Source organism: Puccinia triticina, chromosome 8A (genome assembly GCF_026914185.1).
Source record: "Puccinia triticina chromosome 8A, complete sequence".
NCBI classification, from domain to species: Eukaryota; Fungi; Basidiomycota; class Pucciniomycetes; order Pucciniales; family Pucciniaceae; genus Puccinia; species Puccinia triticina.
In genome coordinates this window covers 6,799,517-6,824,567 of record NC_070565.1, presented here as the reverse complement: position 1 = coordinate 6,824,567, position 25,051 = coordinate 6,799,517, and the positions used below count along the sequence as shown (strand labels likewise).

General features: G+C 45.4%; 2 protein-coding genes across 2 annotated transcripts; one reads left to right on the top strand and one right to left on the bottom strand.

Annotated features, from left to right (window-relative positions):
* Nucleotides 1-492: 492 nt before the first annotated feature.
* PtA15_8A754 (uncharacterized protein) lies at nucleotides 493-2,173 on the top strand (the record flags this gene model as incomplete). The annotated part of the gene is made up of 4 exons (XM_053172216.1): nucleotides 493-1,238; nucleotides 1,320-1,434; nucleotides 1,585-1,728; nucleotides 1,808-2,173. The coding sequence occupies 4 exons, from the start codon at nucleotides 493-495 to the stop codon at nucleotides 2,171-2,173; spliced, it is 1,371 nt and encodes a 456-aa protein (XP_053023402.1).
* Nucleotides 2,174-3,742: 1,569 nt separating this feature from the next.
* PtA15_8A753 (uncharacterized protein) lies at nucleotides 3,743-4,459 on the bottom strand (the record flags this gene model as incomplete). Its single annotated transcript, XM_053172215.1, has 3 exons — nucleotides 3,743-3,824; nucleotides 3,931-4,283; nucleotides 4,451-4,459. The coding sequence occupies 3 exons, from the start codon at nucleotides 4,457-4,459 to the stop codon at nucleotides 3,743-3,745; spliced, it is 444 nt and encodes a 147-aa protein (XP_053023401.1).
* Between the last annotated feature and the right edge of the window lie 20,592 nt (nucleotides 4,460-25,051).

The window sequence follows — 25,051 nt, the reverse complement described above, 5'->3', positions numbered from 1 at the left end:
ATTAAGGGATTAGTCAGACTCAGAGGCAGACTTGGTGTCAATTATGAGCTTGCATAGCGGCCGGTACTTAGGTATGGAGGTTAGCTTGCCTTTGAGTGGGCTGTCCCCTCTCCCAGGCCAAAACCTGCTAGGCTGGGATGATACATATGTACTTGCTGGCTGGTTGGGTGGTGGACAGACCCCGACACCTGTGGACTCAGCTGGATGAACGGCTCAGCTTGCCGGCCAACCTCGACAACCGAAGTCGATGCCCAGTTGGGAGAAGCCCGATTACGTAATCGAGCCTCACCTAAGTCCAGCCCGTCTTCGGCCCAAAGGCCCGCCCCTCTGCCAGCCTCTACCCCTTCCTGACCATCTACATTAATATCTTTTCTCCTACACCCCATCAATCAACACTCAATCATTCTACTCTGTTGCCCTCCAGGAAACACACGCATCCTTCCCTAACCGTTCCCCTGACTCATCCGACACAAGCGACCACCTCCTCAATCCATGGCCGCCTCGCCATCCCAGCATCCGTCGGCTACCATCGACCTGGAATCCGCTCAGCATGTCCACCAGGTCTACACTTATCTCGATAGAGTCGGCGTTCCAGGGGACGGATTCCATGAAGGCATCGAAAGAACACGTGAACATCGGAGGCTATCAGCCCTGGCCTCACTCACCCAACTTGCTGCTGCTGCCCATTCAGACTCTCTCTCGGACGCTGAGATCCAGATTTTAGGGAACGCGGATCGATATGGATTCTTCAAACCGATGTCTTCCGAACGTGTACTGTATCTGCCATCAGATGCATTCTATCCAACCCCCGTCGCGACCACCTCAGATCCTATCCTAGCCACTAGCCCCTCATCACTCAACTCGACCAACCACGACTTATTGATCCAGGAGACCAACCGGATCGAAAAATGGACAGACATGTTGACCGCGAGCTCACGTGATTCAGGTTCAAGTCAATCAGCCTATCAACTCAGGCCAGAATGGAATCAGCAGCGAGCTCGTTTCGAGAAAAGATGTTTCAAGGGTATCCCAGATCGTTGGAGGCGAGCTGCCTGGGAGATGCTTTTGGCCGAAAGCGATCATCATCGCCAAGCCTCAACAAGACCTACGATTCAACGTCTACACCAACAGTTCCAGGCTTTGCTTACCACTCCTAGTGAACAGGACGTCCAAATTGATCTAGACGTTCCCCGAACAATCAATGGCCACATCTTCTTCCACACTCGCTATGGCAAAGGGTACCTAACTCCACCATCACTCAGTCAGCCATCAACTCAAACAAAGACTGATAATGAAAATCTTCATTCATGTTTCAACAGGCAGCGGGCACTTTTCCAGGTACTACACACCTTCGGAATGTACTGTAAAACATGTGGATATTGCCAAGGCATGGGACCCATTGCAGCAACACTTTTGAGTTACTTTAGTGCGGAGGTAAGATCCTTAGTTTGGTTTCTTTACTTTTCTGTGAATTTCCATCCGAATCATCAGCTGGTCTTCTTAATTTCTGTATTTAATTCCGTGTTTGGTTTTTGCTCCTCTGTGACTTTGTGCTTTCAAAATCAATCAACCCAATTATTCCAGGATGCATTTGTCTGTATGGTTCGAATTCATGACAATCTTCAGTTTCACAACATCTTCTCGCCCGGTTTTCCTGGATTATTGGAATGCTTTTATATCCAGGAACGGCTAATTGAACATTTAATACCAGCTGTTCATGCCACCTTTGTGAGTAGACAGGCCCCTCTTTTTCTCTTACTCTGATCTTAGACTAAATCAATAATCTTTGGTTGTTGTACTTGATCAGGATAAGCAGATGATATCAAGCTCAGCATATGCGACGAAATGGTACATCACGATCTTTGCGAATACGGTACCATATGAAGCCCAATTAAGGTTATGGGACGCCTTCTTCTTGAAAGGAATGGACGTCCTCATCCTCGCAGCGGTTTCACTTGTTTATAGTCTGAGGAGCAAGATCGGACCAGGTCATGATTTCGAGGAGATATTATCGACGCTGGGCGGTCGCTTCGAGATGGAAAACTCGTTCCGCTGGCTTCGGTCGATCCGCAAACTCTACAATCGCCAAGACATTCAAGACCTCATTCAAGAGTCCCGCTCCCAGTGGAATTCTTTCGTCCGTGATGGATCAGCATCAAAACGTGTCACATAATATGAGCTCCCTACTTCTTCCTGTGATTGTCTCTGCCCTTCATCCTAATGCTTGACATTTTTCTCCATCTTTCAATTTACTCACACCTCCCCCTTTCTTTTCCTCAGGAAACTGAAAATACCCCGTGGTTTTTCTTCTCTTTCACTTTCTTTTGAATCATGACATTTTGCATCTTTTTTTTCCGAAACCAATGCTGAAGATATCACTTCATTCTGTTTTTTTATTTCGTACCATGCCTCTCTCCCATTCGATAATTCGATGTACTCAAGCATTCCAAAGACTTGTTAATTTTCTATTTCAGTTCGTATTCATGATCTCATTTCTAATTTATGTACAATCATATCTTCTCCTGTAAATACATAACCTCATAAACCGACATTCTGTTGCTTGTTCTACATCGTCTTTCACTTTCCTTGATTTTGTATTCTTTCTTATTTCGGCGGAATTGTCCTTTTTGCGCCACCCCGCCTTTCCTATTTTTAATATTTTTTCTAACAATGACGATTGCAGCAGGATTGCTTGCACTGCAGAAAGAACCGCTGGGACCAGTCACACCTTTTCCTGTCGGAGCAGTTACAGTCGGGCAAACTCTCACGCCAGTTGGAAGGGCAGTGCATATGTAATATACATTATTTTGCACTATCTTGCAACATCCTTCCAACTCGTTGGTAATTTGTATCGCACCAGACTGTTCATCTCCGATAGCCTCTGGGAGTGCACTGCGTATCCATAGACTTCCTACAATGCAACCAGTGCCTCGCCCCACTGTAGGAGGGAGTTAATTCAGAGTCAGTCTTCTCTCCTCCTTATCATAACCTCAGCAAACATATACACCCACCATCAAACGGTGGACTCTGTCCAACCATAAGGAAGCACTCAACCCACTTCAGCAAACTCCTCAGACAGTCCAGAAACATGTTGGACTGGCAGATGGGGTTTGACTCTCCTATGGTATTAATGGCATGTAGTGCTGGGGGCATTCAGCTGTAGAAAGTCTAGATAACTCGAGCAAAGGATCACTTGAGACAAAATACTCAACAAGCAAACTTGGGGGCTCATGTTGATCCACTCAGGGCGGCGCTGCTGCAGGGCTGTCTTGTTGTGACATAGTCACAGTTCTACATTGCATCACCTGTCACAGACCTTGTGGCTAGTCTATGTATTTATGTTTTCCTCTCTCTATGATGAAAAACCACCCTTGCAGCTCTCCTCACTAGAGCCGCTATTGCGCACGCCGTCTATCTGTGCAGGTTTCTGCACCTGAGTCGAGATAAGGCAAAGGGGAGGGCTCAACCCTGTAGGGAAGCCCCTGTTCTGTCCGCCTAGGGGCCGGCTGTGGGACAAGAAAAGTAGAAAGGTTTCGTCGTCGCCCTGAGAGTCTTGAGCTTGCCGAGGTTCGTTCGTCACCCTGGGACTCAGCTCCTGTGGGGCCTTCTCCGAGCAAGGCAAAAACCTAAACTGCTCGTGGTGATCACCATTGATCTCAAAGTGGGTTACAACACACACGCAGGGGATAAGGGGGCAGGTGGGGCGGCGAAGTAGGTTAAAGTACACAAATTGATTCAACGTTTATGCTTGTACTTTCTTGGCTTTCACGAGACCTTTGTTGATGATGTCCCGTCGTTGTCGCTTCAAAATCATAACCTCGAATCTGGATTGTGAATGTTTGGCGAGCATATTATTAGTGAGTGTCAGGCGGGTGGAGGGTGGTAAATCGAGCCAGGGCGATGCGTGATTGAGAGGGTGAAGGCTCTTACCGTTGAAAGTCGGAGAGTGATCTTCTGGTAGCCTTCGAGTCGATGTTTTTCTTCCAACCGCTGGCTTCCCACTTCTTGCCAATTTCGGCTTTCTCGAAAGCCTTTCCGACGGTGGCGGCCCGGGATCCACGGGGAAGACCCTTGATGAGGAAGGGAGTGAGGATGACCCTTCGGAAAGCGATGGATTGACGAGGGACCGATGTGGTAGGACCATCAATGAGAGCGCGGCCGTGGTCGATGATTTCAACGATGGTGGCCAATTTTCCGTTGCAGGGTGATGACGGGTCGTTGATGAGCACCACACGGCCCACCTCTACAAAACGTTGGAAAGTAGGTAGGGTGTGTTCCTTGTGCTAAAATTTCAAACGATTTCCACGATGAGTGGGACGAGCGTCACGTGAGTGGTTCATAGACCAAAGTAGAAAGGAAATCAAGTGATTAATCAGTCATCGTTCACTTGAGGGTATTGCACTGGGCTGTTGTGGTAAGACTGCTGTGAATGAGCCGAGATTGGACTTACGCCCGGCATCGTGAATGAACCTTGAGGAAGAAGGGTCGATACGTTCTTGCTGAGTGGCTTGAGGGTTATTCGCAAATCGCCGGCCGGTGTGGTCGCCGGATAGCAGCCTGCCCGTCCAAGCCCACCCGCGACTGATGAGACTCACACACATCCATCCACTTAGGGCTGCCGCACAAGGCGCTCGCGGCGTTGGGGGCCTGCCCCAGCGCACAGCACAGCAACCCCGCTGCCTCGGAAGCGCGGACCCCTCGGCCGGGCTGAACCGCGCGGTCGGCCAACATGCCATGGCTTCATCATTGGGTGATAATTGGGTCGGATGGGTGGGCCTTGGCTCACCCAGCCAGCCCATCCCGGCTCTCATTAGCGTGCCCACGCGGGATGCTGGTTGGGCTCTTTTCATGCCCGCAAGTTTTTCAATTTCTGGCACGACCGAGCTTTATAAAGTGACAAAGTCTCTCGGCCTCCCCCCAGCCTCTTCCAATCAGTTCATCGAACTTAGCTAAGTCCCTCGATCGGAGGCGCCGGAGCGCTGTCGCGAAGCGACCCTCCGAATGAGGGACTCACGCCCTACCTTGCAAAAGAGTAGGCAGCAGAAATCCCATTTGGCTGGGGAAAACTTTCAAAATTTTCAACTCTTTATATCTTGACTCAGCTATAGACTATCAAAATTCTGAGTAGACAGGTTTGTCTGCCTACATCAGCACTTGCACCTGCCACCTTCCTGAGGTTGGATCCCTCCAAAAACTATCTTGAATCGCAAATGAAACAAAAAGGAGTTCATGGGTTTTGGGAGGGCATTGTTCAAACAGGCCTGGGTCAAAGCCATACTTTTGACGCCTGTCAAAACTTAGCAGCTCTTAATTTTTTTTTAAAATCAATTTCAACTGTTACAGATAAAAGAAAGATAAGGACCCTGGCAAGCGCGGCCAGAGGGTACGCATGAAAATGTATGAATGTTTAAAGCCACTTTGGCTCACAACCAAACATGATAAATGGATTCTGAAAAGATGGGCACATGTAGGCTTAAAGGGAGAATAATGTACTGCTAATTTCTCCTCAAAATGTGGTAAATGTTGGCAAGAAAAGCCAAAAATGTCTTTTAAAAATGTATGAATCCCACGATTTTTGAATTGATTTTCATACGTACCCTCTGGCTGCGCTTGCCAGGGTCCTGAAAGATACCAGCGGAGAGCCATGCTTCTTGGCTATCCCTTGAAGCAGCTGACTTGGCCCCAGCTGTCCTTGCATAGCTTCAACGGAGGGACAAGCAAAAAAGGCTGAAAACAGATGTCTGCTGCCTATTGTTTTGCGAGGTAGGGTGTAAGTCCCTCCTTTGGAGGGTTGCTTCACAACAGCGCCCCTGCACCTCCGATTGAGGGAATTAGGGCCCGTTCGGCCGCGCGGCAGAATCTCAATCTGAACTCGCGGTCCCCCACAAAAGTGGGATTTTGACGAGATTCCGAATCTCGTCAAATGAGATTTTTGTGAGATTCCAAAAAACCGTTTGGCTGCCAAAATGTCTGGGAAAAATCTCTGATTGGTGATCTTGCCAGCCACCAAAGAGAGATTGCACTGAGATACAGCTATTTTGCTGAATCTCAAGACCTGAAAAAGAATCTCAACTCTCTTGACACTCACAAGGGACTTCAAAAACACCCACCACAATATGTACTACACCCTACAAACCCTCTCACCTTGATGGCCAACGGCTTGGTCCCGATGATCCTCAGTCAACACACCTCCCAGCCTAACTCGATTCACTGCAAGCAGGCCCTTGACAAGCACTTTGGAACGGGCAACTATGTATCATGTCACCACCTCCTCTTGATGGCTGATTGAACCGGCCATCGAGAGGAGGACACACCCTCTCGATGGCCGGTTGAACTGGTCATCAAGAGGAATACACCTCTCGATAGCCGATCGAACCGGCCATTGAGAGGAGTGCACACCCTCTTGATGGCCGGTTGAACCAGTCATCGAGAGAATTATACACATCCTCTCGATGGCCGATGAGTGCACACCCTCTTGATGGCCGGTTGAACCGGTCATCAAGAGGAATACACATCCTCTCAATGGCCAATCGGACCGGCCATCAAGAGGAATACATATCCTCTCAACGGCCAGAATTCAATCAGCCATCGAGAGGGTGTGGACTCCTCTTGATGGCCGGTTCAATCGGCTATCAAGAGGTTGTGTCCTCCTCTTGATGGCCGGTTTAATCAGCCATCAAGAGGATGTGTATTTGTCTCGATGACCTGTTCAGCCGGCCATCGAGAGGGTGAGAGGGGGCCGGTGTACATGCATATCTAGTTGTGCAGCCAAACACCCTTGATCAGTAGAATCTGGATCTCAGTGTCACAGATCCAGATTCCGGGAATGTTTGGCTGCCTGGCTGTCATTGGGCGAGATCAGAATCTGCCCATGGGCACATTCTGATCTCGCAAGATTGAGATTTTGGCCCCCGCGCAGCCAAATGGGCCCTTAGCTAAGTTTGTCAGTTCATCTGATCACCCTCTTCTCTCTCTTGACCGTCCCCCTCTTCTGATTGACTTCTCCCTCTATCCCATTGAATGTCCAGAGCTCTACTCAAGCCCTCATCTTGTGTCTTGAGTTCCATCCTCCATCTCCGCACCCTTTCCAACATTTCGTCTGCTCAGGATGGTAGTAAAAAGCTTTTTGTTGGCAACCTCGCATGCTTGACCAAATCTGCAAGCCTGAGGCTGAGCTGCACAAATAGGCCCTTGGCATCTTCTCTGAATCCGACTGGCAAACCTGAATGTAGCCTAAACAGTGATAAATGAATCTGGTTTCTGATTTGCAAAAAAATTAGAAGAAAAAAAATATGTACAACAAAAAAAAGGGCAATTATGGTGTTCAAAGTATGTTGGCATAATTTTATGCATGCATGAATCATACAATCATGAAATATTTTGGTGAGGAAATTTTGTATTACATAATCAGACAATCATATCCCCTGCAAAAAAGTAAAATCATAAAATCTTTTTTGCAGGGGATATTATTGTCTGATTATGTAATACAAAATTTCCTCACCAAAATATTTTTATGATTTTATGATTTATGCATGCATAAAGTTATGCAAACCAACTTTGAACACCATAAATGAAGAAAAAAATGTAATAGCCATAACAACTGAAAGATGAAATGAACGTAACCATGAGCAACAATCTACAATAGCTACACTATGTAACAGAACAACTGCAACTAGGAGCAGTTAGCAGCAGGAGAGATAAGACGGACAACAACCGTAACCATAAAAATGTAAGAGAAATGAAAAGGAGGGACAATCCACATAAAATTGTAAGAAGTCCGTGGTACCTTGATAGCCCGCAACACTTATAAGGACAGTTGACAATCCACATAAAATTGTAAGAAGTCCGTGGTACCTTGATAGCCCGCAACACTTATAAGGACAGTTGCCTCCTCCCATCCCATCCCCCATTGCACATTTCCACAGCATCCTTGCATGTATCAAACCATCACATCGTACCTCACAGCTAATTTGACCTTCATTCAATGAAACATCACCTTATTGTACTTGCACCCTGGGTGCCAAAACTCCTGCCTCCTCAATAATCCCCACAATATTGTGACAACGTTCCTTGAAGAACTCCATCAACAGTTCTGTCTAGCTTGTTACAAATGCCTTTGAATTCTTCACTATCCGCAACAGCCTGTCGAACTGAGTCAATGCTTGCCAACCTACATCCTGAAGCTCTCCTACTGAAACAGTGACTTCCAAACCACTCATCCAACCGGTATTCTCAACACCTGGAAACAACAGTGTAGCCGTGTGATGACGCCCAGGCAGCTGTTCCTTGACTGATTGTAACAGAGTATGTGATGTTCCTTGAAACCAATTCATAATGGAAGCTAACGACCTATTAACCATCTTGATTCAATCCTTTTTCTTTTTTAGTGCATCAATTGCACGCTTGAGAGCAATGGTTGCAGATTTGAGGCTGGCTGCTATGATCTCATGAGGGGCCTGCCGTTCATTAGTTGGTACTGACGGTATAGCTGTGCCGTTGGCCTCAGCCACAATAAGTCTGGCACTAGCAGGTAGGAAAGCTGGGTGAGCGGAGGTGAATTCAGTTGCAGGGAGGCGGATCCTCTTGAGGTTGCCGGTGTCATCCGGTGGGAAGGCCTCCGAGTTGGATCACTTAAGTTTTTCTGGTAAGTTTGTGCTTGATTGATTGACGACTTCAATATCAGAGTTGCTGTTGATTTTAATAACAGCCTGTGTGTTTGATGTCGTGTCACCACCCCAAAAAGAATGGCAATGTGCACTAATACATTGCTATTACATAGGTCTTACCTGGTCTTACCCCCAAGCAACAAAGGGTAGTTACGCTACGCGTAACGCGTAGATAACGGTAACGTAACGGAATTTTTGTCGTTATCTACGCGTTACGCGTAACGGCGGAGCAATTACGTTATTGCACCACATTAAGCCAGTTTTTTAATGCTCGTTGCGTTATCCGGGCGCGCGGAGCCCCTGAGAACGGGCAAAAAATGCGGCTAAAAAGCCTTAAACGGTCTGTTATTGCGTTATCCGGGGGATAACGTGATAACGGGCCTCAAAAATGAGGCCCGTTACGTTACACACGGGGCCTAAAATGGCCCCGTTACTAGCAAAGTAACGGGGGGGCCCGGATAACGGGGATAGTTACGTTACCAAAATTGCGCGGATAACGCAACGTAACGTAACTACCCTTCGTTGCCCCAAGTATAACCTTGTGATACAATCATGTAACTGAGATTTAAACTTGTTTTTACTTGGTTAACTGATCCCATCCCTCCCTACTCATATTGCACATACATCCTGGAAGTGACTTTGGACAATTGTCCAAAATAACTACTGAGCACCCTGGCTCTACACTGGAATTATCCAAGTAAGAGAAGATTTAGAGCATGGCCATAAGCAAACATTGTCTTTCTTTTTGGGGTGGTGCCGGGTGTTTGAGGAAAGTAAGAGGGTTGTTTGAGGAAAGTAAGAGGTGTTTTTGAGGGAAGTAAGATACATATAAGAGTTGTGTTAGAGCAATTTTAGAGCATGGCAATGTGCACTCATTTCCATCATTTTTGGGGTGGTGTGTAAGCATTTGGCTGGTGGCTACTGGGGGCTTGCTCCACCACAATATACCCGTACTCTTGTGCCAAGTAGTACATGTGGATGCATGCACTACCACACCTGGAGAAATAGCCACAGTTGCAGGCAACCAATTGTCCTTCCGTAAGACCCATGGGCCGCACGAGTTCAACAAAATAGCCCCGCAAGCCCAGATTGGAAAATGAGTCAATCCAGAACTTCATAATCCGGTCAGTTAAGCTTATACTATGTATGATTGATTGGAAACAATACTGAACTCATGTAATTGTTGTGCTTGACAACCTCAACCCCGATTTGCTGCAAAAAGCTTTTGGTAAAACCCCTTGCGCAATCCTTGGCCGGCTGTTGAAACTTGTTGGTGCGTTGTTTGAGGAAACCCGTGTTCACCTGGTGATCCTCCCTTCAGTACCAAGGCTCAACATTGTTGCAGAATACCTGAGTAAGCTCATTGATTTGGAGTCGTTTGGTGGGAAATAGGTACTTTTTTTCAATGTTTTGTGCCAGGATTCTGTGTAGTTATCACCAGGAAAAAACAATGATAACTTGCCTACAAGTGAAATGAGAAATTACAAAGCCCCCTTTTTACTTTGCTATGTCACTTGCAGACAAGTGATGATTGTTTTCTCCTGGTGTTATTTGTATTAGTCCCTTTATAGGCAGTCTGAAAGAGAAACAAAAAAGTTGACACTTTCACATGTGTCATCAGAAAAAAAAGACTCACAGCAACGGTGGGCCAGCTACGCTAACCGTAGTGTTAGCGTGGCGTAGCGTAGCAGAATTCCGCTAAATTTTAGCGTAGCGTTAGCGGAATTGCGCCTTTCTGCGCTAACGCTACGCGCAAAGGGTGCGCAGCTAATTTAGCTGTTAGCGTAGCGTTAGCGCAGATGCGCGCAATTGCGCTAACGCTACACACGCAGGGCGCAAAAGAGCGCGCGCTACGGTGCGCCACAGTGCTTTTAGCTGAAAAAAAGGCCTTTTTTTCCGCTAAAAGCGCTGTAGCGCAGCGTAGCGTAGCGTAGTGACTGTAGCGGCGCGCTAACACTAACAAACAATTGGTGCGCTGTTAGCGCCGCTGAAACGTAGCGCAGCGTAGCGGCGCTAACAGCGCGCTAATGCTACTCAAAATGGGCGGGCGCTTTTTGCCGCTACGCTAACGCTAAGTGGCCCTGTAGCGTAGTGTAGCGTAGCGGCCCACCGTTGCTCACATTCTGATAGTACAATGAACAGTATTTTATGTTGCTGTACCAATGATTGTGCACATATTCCGCAAAGGCAGCCTTGATTTGCCCCCATTTGCTCAAGAAGAGCATCATGCGGCCCCTTGGGCAGTTAGCGGCACACAACATTGCTTGGAAGTCCGCGACAGCCTTGGGTGCTTGTTTTCCCAAGTGTATTATTATTTTAGTACGCAAAGCCTTCATAACATGGAACAAGCACCAGTAGTGTCTTGGTGCTTGTTCCCCAAGGTCACCATATGTGAGCTGGACTGCCTTCTTGATTGCAAGCGTGCAATCACTCATGACGGTGTTGTTGAGTATACTACTCAGGTTTTGTATTTTTTTCTGCTTCTCCCATGTCCTGCACCTTTCACACACATGTCACAAGATGTATGTAGTTTATCTGAGGCAGCAGGCGTGGAAGGACCCCTTCCTCATCCTTCCACGGCTCTTGAACACCACCCGGTTCTGTGCCTGCTGTCCTCAGGTCAGTTTCTCATTTCTCTTTCTTGTGTTTCCTTTCTTTTCTCTCTCTCTTGTTTTTCATTCCATATCATTCTGATCTGCAATTTATCCTTCCACAACTATCAAACACCGCCCGGTTCCGTGCCTGCTGTCCTCAGCCCTTTTCACTCTCATCAGGCATGGGGCACAAGTCCAGAGGAATGCCGTAGCCATGATAGGATCTGTTCAACCGGTGGCCAAACTTTTGGCGGCCATGGCATCAGTCTTTTTCAGTCATATTGGAGGATCCAGGATCAAGACCTCATCAAGACTCCCTCAAGAACCCTCAAGATTAATCAGCGTAGCGCGTGTACAAGGCTCAAGGCGTTTCAGGATCTCCTTCCCCCCTTTCCCTGCTTTTTGTCTGTTTTGTCTCTTCCTTCTCTTTCTTGGTTTGTTTGGTTGTGTTCTGTTCTCTTTTCCTTCTTGTTGTTGCGCACACAGAGGCGCGCAGGTGTATGATGAACTGTCCATACATGTCACAGTCCCCAGATTCTGAGTTCATCTTGAACTCAGATGATGGGGCGGCATGGGACTTTGTATGAACCATCTCAGATCACTCATCAAGATTCCAGATTCCAAATTGATTGATCCTACCCCGCAGCTTCTGAGCTTTCTTAGTCTCTCAGCCGCCTCAAGTCATTCCTGAATCCCTTTAAGATCCCATCTTCCAGCCCGTTGTGGTAGCCAGACCGGTACAGGACTTCACGGACAACAAAAATCCTCAAAATAAACTTCGCCTCCTCCATATGAAACCACCCACCCCAGATCCTCAGTCCTCTGCACAGACTCCATTTACTTTACTCCACGCTTTCCTGCTTTACTCTGCCCGCCTCCGCTTCCGCTCTTTTCCACCTCCGCCTCCGCCGCAAGTTTCCCATCCCATTAAATTATTTCCCCTAGTTCTTTCTCTGACATTGTTTTCTCTTTTTTTCCCCACCCCTCCTTTCCCTCTTTTGGTTGTCTCCGCAGATGATCTCCACATCAGGATGTTCCTTTCCCATTTTTAGTTTGATTGCTGAGTGTCGCGCGGTGGTTGCTTTGGTTGTTCTGGTTATTTTACGATGCTTGTTGTTGTCATAGCGGCGGACGTGCGTTGGACAAAAGGTTCAGGCGCACACCACTCATCTTAGACTATAAGTTCAAGCTCCGCTGGGCTTGGAAGAGTCCCCCATGCAATTCCATCACCTTTTTCTGATCCTCTGGCAGTATCCCCAGCATCCTTTCTGATCCCTGGCCAAGTGGCCTGTATCCCTCTTTGAGTTTCATCACCGGCAGTATCCCCGGTCTTCTTTCCATATCTTTCCCTTACTCCGCCGAAGCTCTGTATCTTTCCCTTACTCCACACGCATTCCCTGATCCTCAAACCTTGTTTATCCCGCTCCGCTCTTGGTTGCGGACTCTACTCCGCACTCTTGATTCTTTCTCCTCTTAACACAACCACCAAGGGTATCCATCCCCCTTTCTTTTATCAACAGATTCCCCACCACTCCGCTATCCAGATTTGATCCCTGATTTCTGCTTAATTCAACGGACCGCCACAAGGGCAGCTTTCCAGCACCATCCGCTCACAGCGCTGCCTACGGTCTGACACCGTAGGAGCTCCATACCATCTTTGCCAGACTCCTTTTTCTTCAGATCATCCAACAACAAACCACCGCCGACAAGGATTTACTCCCGTTGTCTCCCAACAAATCCCCCTCCAACTTCTGCTATCTTGATTCCTCATCTCTTTTCCGGACCACCGCAAAGGCAGCACACAGCGCACTCTCCCTTCCAGTAACTGCCAACGGGCCAGCACCAGTCGGAGTTCCACACCGGCTCTCTAGAAATGCAAAGGTGATCAGTATATTGTGTCAATGTTGCAGAGGAGAAATTTATAGTGAACCACTTACATCACAAGGGAGCCGCTTTGGTGTTCAATTCCTGTGAATACTTCCAATACCAATCAATCCTCAGGTTATCAGTGGCAATGTGATGTGTGATCTCAAATCTGGTGTCGCATCTGCTGTCAGCTGGCTACTATGTCAGAGCCACTGTGACATAATATCAAAAGAAAACATAAAAAATCATTACCTATGAAAGAGAAATTATTACTGTCTCTTACAGAAGTAAAAGTTTGAATATTATTTTATATTCTTAATCTACGCCTAAATCAACCTAGGGTACCTCACTTACATGTACCCTTAATTCTCACTGCTTCATTGTGTAATCACCCAATTAGCATTTACAAGGTACCCTGGAATTGAGAAACCTGTATGCTTGTATACATATGTACATATGCTTATAAAAATTCAATAACCATGAAACTGAAGTGTTATGTTTAGTTTAGAAGATAGCCCAACTTAGGTTGAGTTAACTCTAAACCCTAGTGCTGCGCACTACGCCCAAAGACAGCACAGAGCTCTAAACATGAATGAAACCCCAAAAGGGCTGCCTGGACATTACAGCACGCCCACCAGGGAAGTAATGACATCAAGTCTGCCCCTCCACGTGAAACACTACACACATTACATAAGCTGTACATATGTAATGATGTCACATGGATGTAAACAGAATATTCCTGACGCATTGAAACAATTCAATACCTAATGCATTCAGACCAATTGGGAAGCACTGTGGCCCATTTGAATAAATATGAGACATGTAACAGCTCATCTTCCTGGATGATGCAATCCTACCTGTTATGGCACAAGCAGCTCCACCAGAATCTTGAACTGTAGGCGCCCACAAATGGCTAGTACATATTCCCAAAGAAGACTAGCTTCTATGGTGCCATCATCCAGGCTGGAAATACGCCTGAAGGCGCCCCAATTAGGCTAGTAAGGGCCTGTACCATAGGTCATGAAAATTGAAATTTTTCAAATTTATTTCTCCCAAGATTTGTTAGAAACAAAACTGACCCTAGCCAAAATGTAGTCTTGAGCCCAAATATGAAGAATTTCAACAATTGAACCCTCCCCCAGTTTTTACTTTTGGTGTAGAGGGCAACAAAAGTCAGAATTTTTCAAAATTGAAGCCCATGGTACAGGCCCTAAATCTTCCCAAAGAAGAATTAGCCCTTGTAGCGTCCATTGCCTGGCCCAAAAGCGCCCACAAGTTGGCCAGTGGGCCTGTAGCTCCCCCAGGCGCCCCAGAGAGCTGCCACGGGTATTTAAAGGGCCCTCTGGCCGCCCCAAAAGTCCTTTCCACACGCTTTTACATACCTACTATAATTTACCCACCTTCAACACGAGCTCAATAGCCTGTTTCTAGTCTGGTAAGTCCCTTAGTAGTTGTTTTTAGCCCCATTTTTCCGCCAGAAACTGCCCAGTGTCCATTCAGCCTTCAGAATCAACCTCTTCAAGCGCTTCCAACTGCCCAGTTTCTACCCTGAAGAACCTCAAGACTTGAAGGGCTTTTTACTAGTAAGTTTAAACCCCTTCTCTTGAGATTCTCCGCCATTCCTTGCTGGGATTTAAACCACCCCTGTTTACAGGCCCCAGTGTATACTTTTGAGGGATTAAACACCCCTGATTTTATCAGGCCCCTCTTTGATTTAATTACATTTTCTCATATTTTTACGCCATAATTACCAATACATCCATTGGTATTATCCCTTATACTTTTGTCTTAGAGTTTTATACTCTTTTATCTTATTTGCACCACGTGTAGCTAGAAGGATTTGTCCTTGGCATAAAGTTGATGTAGGCTGACATCCGCATCTCCGACCGGAGGCTGCTTTGCGGGAGCTGATTGGAGCTTTGTTGAGCCATGTTGGGGACAGGCAAAGTAGAGTTTAAAATAGTACTTGAATGGTGGGACATGTTTCTTTGGCTGATTTGCAGTTGGGGGCTTGGGTATGATATTGTGAAAGCAGTTTTGCATGGTCCAGCAAGCTGTGGCCTTCATTGCTTCTTTGGTGAAATCGTGGGCATCCCCCATGGTACAGCCAGGAATTTTAAAGCAAAAGGGGTAGCTATCAAAAGCAAGGGTGGCGCTGCCAATCCAATGGACCATTTGCAAGCTACATGGGGGAAGTATGGCACCGTGCAGGACTGGAACCACGGAGGTGGCCAACTCAGGAACAACATCATGATCAACGTCTGCAATAAGAGGATAGTTTTTGGGAGTTGGCTTTGAGGTGTGGGTAATTCCAGCTGAGAAGAGTTGAGCGGCTTCAGGAGATTGAAACATCCGAGTTGTATAGGCAGCTTGATGAGATTGAGCGGTAAAAGGTATGTAGGCTAGATGGGCCGGTAGGTTGAGGTGGGAGGGAGGAATGGTGGAAGGGTGGTGACCGGGATGCGGTGGGGGAGGAGGAGGATGGCGGATCTGAAGGAAAGGGGTGGGATATCAGGGGATGGGGTAGTGGAAGATAGCAAGTGTGTTGAAGTGTGTCAAAGTAATGCAAACAGTTTCCTGATTTGTGAATCAGCCAAAACATTGAAAATAAAACTTGAGAAGCAATTTGGAAAAGGGTATATGGCGATGCCGGATGCATGCTGGGGGGCTCTCTAGTTGTTTGGTCAAAGTAAGTCTGAGCTTCAACAACCTCAACCCTGCTCCTTGGTCCTATCTGTTCAACTCAAGATAGACCCCCCTTTTCTTCGCCTCCACTTGTAGAGCTGAAATCTTAACAGGGAAAAGCGTGTTATCAGCTTTGCAGCTATAATCAGCAGTTAGCTGATTTCTAGCGCAGCGTAGCGGCCCAGTGTTGGTTGATTTGTGAGTGTACATATGATAAATGAAAAATTGTGAAATGGGCTAGATGGGTAACCATAAAGCATACCACACCGTGTGCCGTGTTGGGTGCCTGCTTTTTGGGGGAAAGGTGGTGTGGTACTCGGGTACCGCTGCAAGTACCGCTCAGCAGATATCAAAAATGTTGATCCGCAAGCTCTATGTTCCTCCAGTTGGGTCCCGCGACTCATTGAATCATGATTGGGTCCTGCGACTCAATTAATTATGATTGGGTCCCGCAACTCAATGAGAGTTATGGCACTGTACATGTGGTTGGTGCGCCTGGTAGCGCTGCCACGTCACAACTGCGCATGCGCGCCATAACTCTCATTGAGTCGCGGGACCCAATTGTGAGTTCCACAGTTGTTGCCTCTTGCTCCTCAACCCAGCGGGGATCACCCTTCAACCCACCAGCAATAATGATGGCTCCCAACCGCAAAAGGCAAAAACTGCAATTATCCGGGACATCTCCATCACAAGATAAGACAGACAAAGATGACACTCCAGCCCAACCAGAAAACATCACCTCTAGTGATTGAGTTGGACAACAATTGATCTATGCCTAACACAAAAAAAAAGGGGGTTGATAAACGTACCCGGGTATTTCCGCGTTTGTACCCGGTTTTTGTGTACCCCCTTTTCCGCGTGCGTACCCGGTATTTTTCTGTCATTTCTACGCAACGCAAATAATACCAAAATTCATCTAAAATGATGAACATAATTATCATGCAATCAGAATTTCAAAAAACTCAATTTCCAAAGGATTAATTAATTTGTACCCGGTTTTTTGCGTACCCGCTTTTCTGGGGTAAATACTAAGGGGATAAATTTTTTGTTACATGCCCCAGCCGCACAAAAATTTCAGGGCACTTATAATTTTGGATATTCTAGATTCCCTGAAATTTTTAGGATTTTCAGGGAGTGCGCAGTGGGCTTAGTAGGAAATTTCCCGCTAACTGAATAACTTTTTTGTTACATTTCCAAACAAGCTAAAAATTTCAGGAATATTTAAAATCTGTATAATCTCCGTGTCATGAAATTTTCAGCAATTGTGTGGCATAAAAACATGAGATATAAGGGGTGTGCGGCAGTCTTAAGGGGAACAATCCGGCTAATTGAATAGCTTTTTTGTTACATATCACAGCAGTATAAAAACTTGAGTGAACTTTCAAATATGCATCTTCTCCGTGACCTTGAATTTTTAGCAATGTTGTGGCATCAGAACATGAGTTATATGGGGTGCGCAGTAGTAGGTATTATGACTACCGTGCATCCCTTACATCTCAGGTTATGATGCCACAACATTGCTAAAAATGTCAGGTCACAGATTATATTCACATTTTAAATCTCACTCAAGTTCTTAGACTGCTGTGATATGTAACAAAAAAGCTATTCAATTAGCCAGATTTTCCCCCTTAAGACTGCTGCACACCCCTTATATCTCATGTTTTTATGCCAACCCATTGCTAAAAATTTCAGGACACAGAGAATTATACAGATTTTAAATACTCCTGAAATTTTTAGCTTGTTTGGAAATGTAACAAAAAAGTTATTCAGTTAGCGGGAAATTTCCTACTAAGCCAACCGCGCCCTCCCTGAAAATCCTAAAAATTTCAGGGAATGTAGAATATCCATAATTATAAGTGCCCTGAATTTTTTTTGCGGCTGGGGCATGTAACAAAAAAGTTATTCCCTAAGTATGTACCCCAGAAAAGGGGGTATGCAAAAAATGATTAATTAATTAAAATTGGTTTTTTTGGTATTCTGATTGCATGATAATTTTTTTCATCATTTTAGACAAATTTTGATATTACTTGCGTCGCGTAGAAATGAGTAGAAAAAACCGGGTGCGCACGCGGAAAAGGGGATACGCAAAAACCGGGTACAAACGCGGAAAAACCGGGTACGTTTAGTAACCCCCCAAAAAAATTGCTTGATTGATTTTTTACATAATGGCCTCTCACAAATGGCCCTTGATGTCTTGTGTTGCCCAGGTAAGATTGTGCTCAAGTATCACACCAAAAATTGGGTTTCTTATCGTGATTTCTGTTTATTTATAGCAACAACAGTTGATATGGAGCGTACCTTCAACTTTGGGCGGGAATATGTCTCTTCCAGGAGACACAACCTCCATCCAAAATCAGTAGGTCGAGGCATGGCCTTGTTGTTCTATTCAAAGAACGACAAGATTCCACCTCTTGCTCTTCACAAATACTTAGAAAAGCGCCAAAACAAGTTGAAGACCAGCCTAAAGGAAACTATGGTGACAGTGGAATGATACGCTGTCACCACAGTGATCGCATATAGTAATAAAATATTTGATATTTTTTTTGTCTAAGCGCGTTTGGAGGGGCGCCTGTCTGCTGATACCCGCCCTTATATATGTAGTAATAAAATATTTATCTTTCTGTCTTAAGCGCGTTTTGAGGGGCGGGTATCTGCCCATAACAGCGGGTATCTGCCATTGGATGCGGATGCCCAGAAATGGGGAAAAAACGCTGCGGGTACCCGGATTCAAAGTGATCATCTCTAGATGTAATAGAGTCTTGATTTGTATGTAATTGTTATGTAATAAGGGTAAAAACACAATATAGTGGGGGCTAATACTGTAGAGTGAGCAAGTGTTGTACTGTTATGGGGTAAGCTGAGTGCAAGTAGTTTGCTGAGAGAAATTACAACTGGGGAGGAGGAGAGCCTCCTTAAATAGAAAAGGGTGAGGGATTTTAGCTCCAGGGGAACCAAGGAATGAGGGATTTTAGCTGCCCTGAGCTGTCAAATGAGGGATTTTGGCTGGTGGTACAGCTTAGATGAGGGAATTTAGCCCAATTGACAGGTCACATGATGTGATGATGAGGGAATTTAGCTGGTGAGAGGTTTGAGTTTCATGGACGTATGATTTCATTGGGTCATCTGATCATCTGTACTGCCCTGTCTGTCACCTGCTGTCAAATGATGTCATACAAGGCAATTTAGCTACAGTTGCGCAAGGCATCCTACCGTACAGCCTTGCCCCCAACAAGACATTTCAAACGCGGGCCGGACCTACGACTCCGCATATGAGCATTATGTCATGTAAATGACATTTTTGAGCTCTTTAGAGGTTGTAGATTCCAGTTCTATGAGGGCTAAGGTTTCTGACCAGCCAATTTTTTTCTTTTTGGGGGGGGCCTCACATTACGGACACTGGCCCAAATACATACTGTAAATCCATATTGATGGGCTTACATATGGTAAAGCCATATGTATGTATGTGTTACACCTGTAATACCATAGATTAGACCATCAGAGGACCTCTGATCCCGGTGATGACCGGTCAGCCAGTCATCGCAGAGGCAAGGATGCAACCTCTTGATGACCGGCTGACCAGTCATCAAGAGGGTTTATCCTCTTTGATGTCCAGCTGAGCGGTCATCAACAGGGATACAACCCCTCCCAATGGCCGTCTGTGACCGATCATTGACAGGGATATAACCCCTCTTGATGGCCGGCTGACCGGTCATCAACAGAGATACAACCCCTCTCAATGGCCGGCTGACTGGTCATCAAGAGGTTTTACCCTCTTCGATGACCGGCTGACTGGTCATCAAGAGGTTTTACCCTCTTCAATGACCGGCTGACTGGTCATCAAGAGGTTTCATCCTCTTTGGTGGCCGGCTGACCGGCCATCAAAGAGGATACAACCTCTCAATGACTGGTCAGCCGGTCATTGAAAAGGGTAAAACCTCTTGATGACCAGTCAGCCAGCCACCGAAGAGGATAAAACCTCTTGATGACCGGTCATTGCTGCGGATCTTGGCCAAAAAATACCGGGGAAAATTAAAAACTCAGACCCTGGAATTCCGGACGGGGGTCCCCTGGGGGTATTTCTTGTACGGTAGGATGCCTTGCGCAACTGTAGCCTGATCTGTCAACTGATGTCATGTGCAAGCTGCATAAGGGGTTTTTGCTAGCTTGACACCTGCATGAACTACAGCCCCTATTACACTAGTCTGGATGTGCCTGCATAAGACTGCATCCGCCTGCATAAGACTTATGGTGTTCAAAGTTGGTTTGCATAAGTTTATGCATTCATAAATCATAAAATCATAAAATAGTTTTTGCAGGGGATATGACTGTCTGATTATGTAATACAAAATTTCCTCACCAGAATATTTTTATGATTTTATGATTTATGCATGCATAAAATTATGCAAACCAACTTTGAACACCATAACTGCATAAGCCTGCATCTAGTGTGCATGACACTCCATAGCACTATGTAATGAGTGCAGCTGATGAGGTAATGCACATGTAAAGGGTAGATAAGTTGTCAGAGTGGTCCATGTAACAAATTACATGGTCCTGGGTAAGGGTGATTCAGGTAACGGATTACATGACCTGAGTATGGTGTTTTGTGTGTATGAAACTGACTGATGGTACCTTGAAGGGGTTTGTATCTTCTGATCAAGAGGGGTGTAAGGTGTGTTGTCCATGGTGTCCTGTGTAGTTTCAGTTGTAGAATCCAGTGGTGCCGCCGTTGTAAGACTCGAAAGTGGTAATGAAACCCTTTTGCTGAATGGTGAAGGGTATGATGGAGTTGCAAGCTCTGCCCTTCTGTTATCAGTCAACAAGACCCACCAAGCTCAGCTTGGCAAGTTTTATTAAGTGATAGGTCTGGTCTGTTCCAGATGAAATCTGTTTGACTGGCAACGTGTAAGTGTTTTAATTACTTTGTTATAAGGGTTGAATTATGGTTATAAGGGTTGGGTTATTGTTATAAGGGTTTTAGGATTTGAGTGTGGATGAGTGTTGGGTGACTTGTGAGTTCTGGGTGAGGAACTGGGGAGCAGGCCACTGGGGGTGGAGAGATCTCCTTTTATAGACAAAAGTGGAGCCCCAAAGGGGCTTGTGGGTTAGGGTTTCAGCTAATCTAGACAACAGGGTGAGGGATTTTAGCTGGTGGGAGTAGATACAAATTATGTCATAACCCCTCAGGGGTGCATGGATGGTGTCAGAATATACCACAGAACATTCTAAATACATGATGTCAGAATATAAAACAGAACATACTAACACCAGGGGAGATATGTTCCCACTCCCCAGGGAGTGCCTTACCGTAACTTTTTTCCATAACTGTGCTGGAGGCCTTTGGTAAAGAAATATTGAATAGGTATGAACAAGACTAGAAGTCAGCTTGAAATCAGTTGGAAATCATCCTGAAATAAACCATAACTCGCCAAGGAATAATCCAGAACTCATCTGGAATTCATCCAGAAGTCATCCAAAATATAGGCCTTTCTTGGCTCCATGACCAGTGTGTCCTTTTCATGGGGATGTGAAAGGTGTAGTATGTCATATTGTCCCCCTCATGTACTCGCGTACATCAGGGGGACAATTGGTGTCTCAACACAAAGTTTTTACTTTTCATGTGGCTGTGAAAGGCCCGTCCTGTGATATTTCCACCTCAATGTACGCGCGTACATTAGGGTGACTATTAGCAAAGTGCAAAAAAGCTCACTTGCATGTGCACATGTGGATTTTGAAAAGCAAAAAAAACAAAAAATCACACAATCATTTTTGTGAAGAGGCCAGGATATGTGGCCAAACTGGGGTGGCACTGCAATCCAACCTTGACTTACCTCAGACTTTCACCCCAATACAATAGTTTATCACCATTTTTTTAGCCAAATTCAAATTAATTACAGCATTTCCAAGAAAATGGCTTTCACTAATTTTACTGCAAAATTACCACATTCCAAAATTATAAACCCAATAATACCAAGTTAACTTTTACTTTAATTTTGTACATGAAGGCATATAATGTTAATTACAAGAAACTCATTTTTTTTACAGGAATTACATTCAAGAATGTAAATTTTCTTTCCTATCCTTCAACATCATCAAACAGGAGCAATTGATGAGTTGGACTTGGGTGAAATATCATTTCATCATATTTTTTCCTCTAGTTGTACCTAGAAAACAAAAGAATTCTACACAAAATTGTGTTGACTCCCAAATCAATTCTGACTGCCTTTTGACTCACTTCTACATCCACTTCAATTCATTTAGGGATGAGTTACTGATGCACATCAGGCTCACATCCGACTAAAACTCACATCAAATTCAGCTCTGGCACTCCCTGGGGAGTGGGAACATATCTCCCCTGGTGTAAAGCATGCATAAGGTGACAGTAGACTGCATGAGCTGTCATACAGGGGTAATTAGTGTATACACAAAGTCTGAGGCTGCAGAAACAGTGTAAATGATTTCATACTATGTATATAAAGGAGTGTATGTAGTTAATATGTAATGAGTGTAGCATGACAGGGAGATGTATGTTTGTATCCTATGATATGTATAAGTGTACTACTGTGAAACTTGGGTTGAGGCAGGTGACAGCTGGGTTACTGGGGCTGGCCCTGTGATAGGTGTCCATGAGGTGTAACTTCCACACTAGAGGGTGTCCAGGGATGCTTCCAGTGGGAACTAGGGGTGAAATTGGCCGTAGAATCCATTTCTGGGGTCCATTTGATGGTATCTTGAGGCCTAGTATGAGTAATTATGTGGCATAGAAAAAACTTTTTATTTTTCCACTTTTCCGTCTACCACACCGTATTGGTTGATTTGTGAGTGTACATGTGATAAAATGGAAAATTTTGAAATGGGCTAGATGGGTGACCACAAATGGGCTAGATGGGTGGTTACCCATCTAGCCCATTTCAAAATTAGCATGCCACACCATCAAGAAAGTAAGCTTCATGATTGAGGGGACGGTGTGTTGTCTTGGTGACCACAGCAGTCCCTTATATATGTGTGCGGGTCTACTTGCGCAGTCTCCTTGGGAGGATAAGACTTAGAGTTTTTCTCAAGTCCAAGGTCTGTGGCTAGGGATTGTGGGATGGTCTTCATGATTCCCAAACGGGATACACAAAAATTCTGGTTACAGCATACATATTCAATCTCTTATGTACAGGTGCTGTTTTTTTACGTCTGATAACCATGGAGATGGGGGAATTGTTTAGGCTGGATTCATCCCAGCAGGGATACTTGGTAAAATATGAGGGATATGCATTATACATCATTTTATGTCCTGTAAAATATTTTTGCATGTCCAGAAAATTTCTGTAAATTCTTAACTTTTCTGTAACTGTTGCTGAAAGGAGCAGTCCTGCTGTAAAAATTCTGTAAGGTACAGAAAACTTACAGAAATTCTACATCAAGTTACAGAAAATTTATAGAACAAAAAAAAGTTTATACTGGATATCCCTCATATTTTATCAAGTATCCCCTACTGGATATCAGGCAAGGGTGGTAGTGAAACTGTTTTCTGTGAGGAAAGTTGTTTTCCGTCCAAAAAACAGCTTTTTGAGCGCCTATGGTACAGGCCCTATGTATCCTTGTCCGCAGGGGGCTAGGGTTAGGTCACCAGGAAAATAAAATAGTCAGTTGATGACAAGTGACATCACACCATCTCCAGCCAGTCAGCCACCCACCATCTATCCAATATCTATCCACTATCTACCCCAATCTCCCAACCATCTCCTCAACTTCCAAAATTTACCAAGGAGTTCCTGTTCAGTTTTTGATGAGCCCAACTGATTCTCAGTTCTGTCCAGATCATACTCAGCTTTGGTACTCAGCTCATACTCAGCTTTTTTGCTCAGCTCATACTCACCTTTTTCACGCAGCTCACTCTCAGAATTGGAATAAAGCCTTTTGACCAGTGCTTGCCCAGGTGATGCTCAGCTTTGTACTAGTCCTGGCACAGCTGATGCTCAGCTTTGTACTAGTCCTGGCACAGCTGATGCTCAGCTTTGTACTAGTCCTGGCGCAGCTGATGCTCAGCTTTGTACCAGTCCTTTCTCAGCCTTTTCCTAGTCCTGTCCCAGCTGATAGAGAATGTCAACCGGTACCTGTTGGGGGGTACCCCACACCCTTGGGCAGGTACCGCCCGCACCTGCCCCGCACCCGTCCGGCAGTGCCGGATGCAGTGCCGGGTGCCTGCTTTTTGGCAAAAAGCGGTGCGGTACCTGGGTACCGCTCCAAAGTACCGCCTTTCCCCCGGGGGGGACCAGGCAGACCCCGCCCCTGGTCCACTTTGAATATGGATATGTAGATATGTGATGTTTCTCAGCCACTAACTCCGTCCACCAACCCTCAACCAACGTCATGCCTCGCACCTGCAAACAAACAACATCGACGCAAGACCATTCACCCAAGGAGGAAAACAACCCAAACAGCTCTCAGGCCGCATCAGTGATTTTTCCCGCTAAGAGATTGACTGACAAGGAAGAGCTGAGTACGTTTTTTATCTCAATGATTAAATCCAACCAAGCCTTATTCTAATCCTAAGTTCTTTCCATGTAGAACGAGCTCAGAAGATAGCTGCAAATTCTGTCAGTTCAAGCTACCAGTCATATCATGTACCCAAACTTTCCCGCCAAAAAGACAAGTACGGCCAGAGGATGATTGCATATACTTGCAAAATGTAAGTGAAGATTTTGCAAGTATATGCATATTATTCCAAACTGATGACCAAAACAAAATTCAGATGCGGCTCTAAGATCAACCGACCTACCTCAGATTTGTCTTGTAGCAATCTCGTGAAACACACATCAATTTGCCAACGTAAAGGAAACAAAAAGTTGGCTGATCTAGGATTTACAGCAAGTGGGAACATCCATCCAAAGGAGGTAAGCACTTCCCTATAAAACTCCCTAATCAGAATTTTTAGATTTGAGATTGATCAGAGATTTTTGGATGATCTAGGTGCCCCAGTTGTGTGCCATCTGGTGCGCCAAAGCCGCACGGCCATTTTTGGCCTTGACAGACGCAAGCCATAAAGCTATCCTTCATCATACGGTTGTCAAGAACTTACTGACCCCACGCGGTGCATCGAATGACATCCATATGCTCTACTCGGCTATACAAAAAAACTACCGCGATGTTTTGAATGTTTGTGCTCCCATTTCTTTTCATTTATCTAAATTAACTGACAGGAATGTTTTTAATTTTTGTAGGTGCATAATGGTGCAATTTATTTGGGCG